General features: G+C 63.7%; 1 protein-coding gene across 1 annotated transcript in view; it reads right to left on the bottom strand.

The window, feature by feature from the left end:
* CUNH15orf39 (chromosome unknown C15orf39 homolog) overlaps nucleotides 1-6,092 on the bottom strand; it is an 11,444-nt gene extending 5,352 nt beyond the window's left edge. Inside the window, exons 1-2 of the mRNA XM_040642975.1 lie at nucleotides 5,925-6,092; nucleotides 32-2,624 (exon numbers count right to left, since the gene is read on the bottom strand). Coding sequence (XP_040498909.1) covers nucleotides 32-2,574 — 2,543 coding nt within the window. The 5' untranslated portion in view covers nucleotides 2,575-2,624; nucleotides 5,925-6,092. The remainder of the gene's footprint in view (nucleotides 1-31; nucleotides 2,625-5,924) is intronic.
* Nucleotides 6,093-7,067: the final 975 nt, after the last annotated feature.

Consider the following 7,067-nt stretch of genomic DNA (forward strand, 5'->3'; position numbering starts at 1 on the left):
CTCGCGCAGTGCCCGCTCCTCCGACAGTGTGGTGGGCCGCAGCTCCACGCGGTGCTCCTGCAGCACGTGGTCCACGGAGGCGGGAGGCAGCCGTGGGAAGAGCCGCTCCTTCACCAGGTGGATGGGCACGAAGATGGCCCCGGCGCGCACCACGTGGGGGAAGGGGCACTGCTGTGTGCACACGAAGCTCTGCAGCTGCGATAGCAGTTTGCCCAGCAGCCCCTGCACGGCCTGGCAGTCCTGCCACGCCGCCCGGCCCCAAGGCCCAGCCGTTTCGAGCCACTCACGCAGCTTCTCGGGCGGGGAGTGGGCCACTGAGCCCGAGATGGCATCGCACAGGGACGCGTGCAGTCCTGTGAAGTGTTGCTCTGGAGAGTCCGCCGTCACGGGGGTAGAAGCTTGAGTCGGAGCCTGGGCCGGGGCAGGCGACGGCGACGGGGCCGGGGCCGGGGTGGGGGAGGCCATGGCTACAGCTGGAGGACTGGGCAGCGCCAGGTTGAAGCAGGCCACTGGCAAGGGCTGCGTGAGAATCTGGAGACCGAGGGGCACGGAGGTGGGGGTGGGTACAGGCTGGGCGGACGCAGGGGCCGGGGTGGGCGCCGAAGGGGCCGCGGCTGCAGGCAAGGGTGCCGGCCGGAGGATCTTGAATTTTCGGAACATGAAGGCCACGGAACTGTGGAAGTTGGTCCTCGGGGTGGCCTCGGTGGTTGCCGGCACCCCGGGCAACCCCGGTGCCTCCGTGACTAGCTTTTCCAGGTCTGGTAGATCCGAGACTGTGTTCCCCACACCCGGCACATCCAGGGCTGCCGTGGGCTTGGCACACACTGCAGGACTGGGAACCCTGACGGGAGCCTCTGCCACGGGCTTCTTCACACTTAAGTCCAGTGCCACCTCCTCTCTAAGCGAGCAGCGTGCCTTCGAAGGGGCGTCCCGGGCAGGCAGGGGCCCCCCGCAGTCTTTGGCAGGGCTCTCACTGGGGGCTGGGGCCGGGTCAGGCTCCGCCGTGTCCTCAGGCGCCTGCACATCCAGATAGTCACGGTAGGGGGCCAGGCTGAAGACATTGTCGATGATGGGCATGGGTGGAGAGCTGGGCGGCAGCGCGCCCTCGTTCTGTGGAAGAGACTGGCGCTCCTGGGCGCAGGGTGGGAGCGTGGGAGGGGTGCGCGGAACCGGGCTATCTCCAATGACAATGGGTGCTCCGGGGTGCTCATTGAGCTGGGGCTGGGGCTGGAGCTGCTCTTTCCTGCAGCTGGGCAGCCACATCTTCTCCTCTACTTCCCGGACTGGCTTCTCTGCAGGCCTCATGGGCTCTGGGCAGGGCTGGCTGGCAGGCAGGGGCTGGCACGCTCGCTGGAAGGCACTGGACTGCGGCACAGCCTGTACACCGTTTTGGGAAGGTGGCGTCCCTCCAAGCCCCGGGGATGCTCCATAGAGGGAGAGGTCATCCCGGGCATAAGGAAAGCCCAGTGTCTGGGGGGCAAAGTCCAGCGGGCACCGGGAAGCAAGAGGGGGCTCGAGCTTGAGGCCTGGTGAGGGTGCTGGGAGTGGGGCAGACGGGTAGGAAAAAGTGTCCAGGCCCACTGGGGGCATATAGGGTGCCTGGACGGCCTGCTGCCTCAGGTAGGGGCTGCTCAGCCCACCAGCCGGGTACCCAGAGCCCTTGTGGGTTCCCAGAGGCTGCAGCGGGAGCACTGAGCTGTAGCTGCCCTGCTTCTCCGGGTGGCGACAGGCTGGTGGGCAAGGCAGGGCCTGTGGAGGGTGAGGGAGCGGGTAGTGGGCAGGCGCTGTATCCTGGCAGGCTGGCCCCAGGGGTTGGGCCAGCTGGGTCCACGGACTGGGGGGTCCCTCGGACAACGCCTGCTTGGGGTCCCCAGGGTAAGGACCTGCATACTTGGAGGCCAGGAAGCCTGTGCTGTGCGTGGCCCGATACTTCTCCAGAAATGCCTGGCACGGGGAGAAGCTTACTGAGTTTTTGCCAGATGCCCCGGCTGGCACCCCACGCAAGAAGGTGCCATCCAGGGACTGGCCCTTGCCAGGAGTTGGGGTCAGAGAACAAGATGGGTCAGCCGGCGGTAAGAGGGGTCCAGTCACCATCGTCCAGTCAACATCCAGTGGCCTCTTCGCTGCCCCATCCCCCAGGCAAGTCGAGAGCCCGTAACACAGAGGGCTGCGGTAGACAGGTTTGGGTGCCGCCAACGGTGGGCCTGGGTAGGAATGAGACTGGGGACCGAAGGGCAGGAGGTCAACAGGGCCAGGGTCCTGCACCTTCTCAGAGCTTTCCGCTGGTGGGCGGTAGAGCAGGCAGCTGGTCAACAGGTTGTCTGTCCGAAGATGGGGTCCTGCCACGCTGGTAGGGTACAACGGTGGATATGGCGTCCAAGATGCCAACCGCTCAGACCCTGCTTTGGGAGCACTCCCCATAGGGCAGGAGAAGTAGGCACCCTTGTAGCTGCAGGGGTCCTGGTTACCAGCAGAGGGGGGCAGGCTGTGCCCAGGTCCGGAGTCTGCCTCTAGGCGGGGCAGCTTGCCATACATCACAGGCCCCAGGGTCCCCAGTGGCCGCTTCTCTGCCATCACTGTGAAGGCTTCAAGCCCTCAGGGGCCCCAGCTACTCAACTGCTGACCTGGGAGAGACAGCAAGAAAGGCAGGGGCTGTCAGAATAGGCTACAGGCAAGCAATTGAGGGCTGCTGTTCACTGGCTCATCGCCACACCTAAGAACTTGACAGTAGATTCTTGATAAAGACTATGAATGAATGAATGAATGAATGAATGCATGCATGAGCCATACAACACAGAGGTTTCCAACTTATTCCCCCCTCCACCCCCATTCCAGGAGCCCCTTCTGTTCAGCTTCTCTCCACACATGACTCTCAAGAACCCTTTCCTGGGTTTTCGGACTTTGCAGGGCACAGTCTGAGGATCCGTTCACTTGGCTACCCCTGTTCCCCAGATACACAAGAGGAGACCCATTCATCCCAAAGTCACTGGTAAAGGAGACGGGACAAGAGGCAGGCTTCCCACCTCCCACTACAGCTCTTATTCCAGAGGCCATAGGGATCTCAAGATGCCTGCTGCAGCCAAGATGTGGAACTGGACAGTCTATGAATTCAGGTTTCCCGAGACACTCTTTAGGTCTCACTCTCTGACTTGCCAATCTTATCAAAAGTGGCAGAGCCAAGCCTGGAACCCAGGTCCCTAGGCCCAGGGCAACACAGATAGTGGGCCTGGTTCCATAGGGTAGGGCTATCCACCCAGAAGTGGTGGGCGGCATAGCTTCGTAGGGGCCAGCCCCCAGCAGGAGAGCCAATGCTGTCCAGTAGATGGTGCTGTGGCACCAGTAGGAAGGTCCCAAAGTGTCCAGGAAGAGAGCCTGTGTGCATCCCAGGCCCTCAGCGGCAGCGGGCTATTCCAAGGCACACGAGGACAGCACGGCCCCAGGGACAAGCAGGTGGGGAAGTGGGAGGATGTGAATGTCCAGGGAGGGAGTCCCCAGGGGCCACAGAGCGCTAGCTGGCTACTACCCCCACTGCGCTGACAGAAACACTAAATGCCACAGCAAGACTAAGTCCCTGAAGCAAGGGAAAGCAAGGATTGGGACCCAGGCCCAGAGAAGTCAAGCATGGGTTTCCTCAAGGCAGCAGGTACCCAGTGACCCATGAAGGGTCATATGAGGCCAATCTTCTCGGGCCACATCACCCTGCCTCTACCTCCTCTAGCACCCTGTTCCCTGAAACCCTCAGGTGGCTTAGAAAGGATGAATCAGTTCCCTCTTGCTATGATTAGCCACGGGTCAGGTGCAAGCCATGACCAGCCCCCTCTCCCAGCCCTCTCCTCCCTTCTGGCTTGTGGCCAATGACAACCACAGGCTCAGAAGGAGACCAATACATCTTGGGGACAAGAAAAGCCAAGGGTAGTATGAAGGCCAATGCCCACACCCATCCCAGCCTAACTGCACCGTGGAAGCCAGGCGGGACTCTGAAAAAGTTGGCTCATCTCCTGGCCAGAATCCAACACCTCAGGCCAGCCTAGAGAAGGGATGTTCCCTAGAAGACCGGAAGGGGCATCGGGGGCATTGATAGCAATGCTCTCTGACAGAGATCTGCATCCCAGATGGAAAGCTCCATCCTGTCGCACAGCAACCTTGCAAGAAGGAGTTGCATGATTTTCGAGGTGCTAAGCCTGCCCCCCACCACCATGGGGAGCTCTGGATTAATTAAGTGCTGGCTCTGGTCTCCCCTCCCCCACATGCCCCTTGGAGCCTGCTCCACACCCACCCTAGGCCCCAGGAGTCTTTCTCTCCTGGGCTCTGCCCATTGCGAGCCCTTTGCCCTGGAGACTTCCTGAGACAGCCTCCCCCCTCCACCCTGGGAACCAGCCAATAGGGGTGAAGCCACTCGGGGCCCTCAGGAGTCTTTGGGGAGAGACAGGACTCAAGGGAGTCAGTACAGGGCTATGAAGGGTACAGGGCTGACCTTACCTCCTGCCAGGAGAAAGAGCCCAGTGTACAGTCCCTTGCGGGAGGCCCCTCCCCACTCAAGCCAGTAGCCAAAATGTAGGTGCCTCCTTCCCTGACACACACACAGACGGAGGCGGCAAGCAACTGCTTGGAGAAGGGCGGGACCCCAGGGAGCAGGGTCACATCACCCTGTGGGTCACCAAGCTGCTTGCTGGCTGAGGCTGGAGCTGGGCTGGGAGGACCAAACTCAGCGAGGGCCCAGGGCAGGGTTCAGGAAAAGAGCCCACCGCCACTGTGCCATCCCGGCCCTAAGCCTCAGGGGAAGCAAACAGCTCTTCCATCTCCTAGCGGCTCTCCGGAAGGCCGATGGACGTTGGGAATTGGGAAAGACCAGGAAGAAGAAAGCGATCCTGCCGGGCTGGGGCCGGCATCTGGCCTCCCGTAGAGGCTAAATCAGGGCCCCTCCCGGGGTCCTCACACCTCCCCCAGCTGAGGTTCTGGGCAGTACAGAGCCTGGCGCAGCCTAGGCTCCACTGGAGGGGGAAGGGTCGCAGGATCGGCCTCCACCACCTTTCCTCTACCTGCCCCGCCCATAACCGTGGTGCCTGGGGCCCTCAGCCAACCTGGCTTTGGGGCTGCCGCCGCGCCTGACCCCGCGGGCTTCCGGGTGTCCACATGCTCTGCCCGTTGGCTCTGGGGCGCACGTGCACCCCAGCAGGCTGATACATAGGCCGCAGCCACGCATGCAAACCCGTGCCTGTAAGTACGGGTTTGTGTGCATGGCCCACATCTGCACGCGCGCCCCTCCAGAACTGCGTTCTCCCCTTGCTCGGGCCCCGCACACGTGTGCACACAGGAAGGCCCGCGCACCCAGCCCCGAGGGCCGACACCCAAAGACTGGAAGGCGGACGGGAGCAGGGGGCGGCCTGGCCGCAGTGTCCGGGCAGCCACCGCCTCGGGGCGATCCCGCCAGCCTGGGCTGCGGCCAGAGGGTGAGTCAAGCCGTAGCAAGGAAACCGCAGGGCCGTCCCGTCCCAGCAGGGCGCGTCCAGGGCCCCGCGGCGCCTCAGCGCTCGCCACCCCCCCAGGCCCAGCCCCCCGCCGCCCCCTCATCTCCGCCCCGGCAGTCCACGTGAGCGGGGCCCCGCGAGAGGCCGGAGGGCTCAAGCGCGAGCTCCTCCTCGCCGGATCCGGCGCCAGAGACTCGCCAGCGCTGCGGGGCGCTCCCAGGCCCCGGGAGCCTCGAAGTCCCGGGAAAGTCGGAGCAGCCGCGCGCCCCCTGCCCCGCCGCCCGCCCGCCCGGGGCCAGCCGCAGCCCGGAGCGGCAGCACCTCGGCCCAGGCCCGGCGCGCTCCATGCCCCGGCCGGCCGGTAGGGGCGCCCTGGGGCAGCGCCACCCGCCCCTTCTCCACGCGCCGCCCGCAAACTCGGCCCAACTTTCCGCGCCCGAGCGGGCGAGCTCCTACCTGCAGGGCGCCAGGCTTCCCGCGGCTGCTGCCGGGGGCCGCGGCCGCATCCTCCAGCCCCGCGGAGGCCGCGGGTCCTTGTCGGGCCGGGCCCTGCGCGGGAAGTCGCGGTGAGCACCGAGCCCGGAGCCACCCTCCTCGCGGCCGTTCGCGCCGCCGCTGGGCGCCGTCTGCGGTCCCGGGCGGGGCGGGCTGGGGGCGGAGCGGGGGCGGGGCGGCCCGCGCGGTGGAGGCTGTGTCGGGCCGCGCCTCTGGGAGCCCGCGATCCCCTGGGCCCGGGGGTGCGGAGGGCCTGCGGCGGCCAGCTTTACTAGGACACGGCCGCCCGTGCTGTGCATGGTCTTGTATCCACCGCGCTCCCCGAGCCGCTGCTCAGCGCGCCCAGCACACGCCTTCATTCAGTCACTCCGTTAGATCATTCATTCGTTGCCACTTTTTAGCTACGTGGCCTCGTGCATGCCTCTTGACCTTGTTGGGCTTCAGTTTCCTTATTTTAGTAAGAGTGGAATTACAGTGGTGGTGGTCTAAAGACTTAGAAGAGGCTGTATTGAGATGTCTGGCACACAGTAGATGTCCGGCTCCCTTGGCCAGTACTAGCTGCATTAGGGAGCTGGAGAAGGTCTCCTGAGTCCGTCCCCACATCTCGGTGCAGCCACTGAGGGCAAATTCCAGACGAATGTATTTCAATCCCTGTTAGGGCACCACATGTATCTGAGGAAGGAGTGATTTCTCCATCACTATAGCGGGCCAGGAATGAGGGTGCTGGCCATTGCTAAGTGGCTTCAGTGGGTACCTCAACCTTTTTGGCAAACCTCCCTCACTAAGACAGGCCTGAACTTGTGAAGTCTGGGAGGTGGGATGGGGTGGAGCGTTCCTAGCCGGGAATGGTATGTTGCAGAGAGAGGGGCTGGAGGGGTGGACAGGCTGTCTCCATTTGCCCCGACTCCCGGGGCCATCTAATTTTGGATGTGAAGCCCCTTGATGCTGCTACATTCTCTAAAGAAACCTGGTCTCTCACAGTTCCTGGGCAGCCCAAGGACTAGGGACAGGTGTGTGCAGTGAAGGAGCTGGGAGGCAGGTGGACATGCTAAAGGTTAGAGCAAGTTCATGGGACAAAACCACCCAGGCCACCTGCTCAGATCC

Source organism: Ursus maritimus, unplaced genomic scaffold (genome assembly GCF_017311325.1).
Source record: "Ursus maritimus isolate PB19 unplaced genomic scaffold, ASM1731132v1 scaffold_27, whole genome shotgun sequence".
Taxonomy (NCBI): Eukaryota; Metazoa; Chordata; class Mammalia; order Carnivora; family Ursidae; genus Ursus; species Ursus maritimus.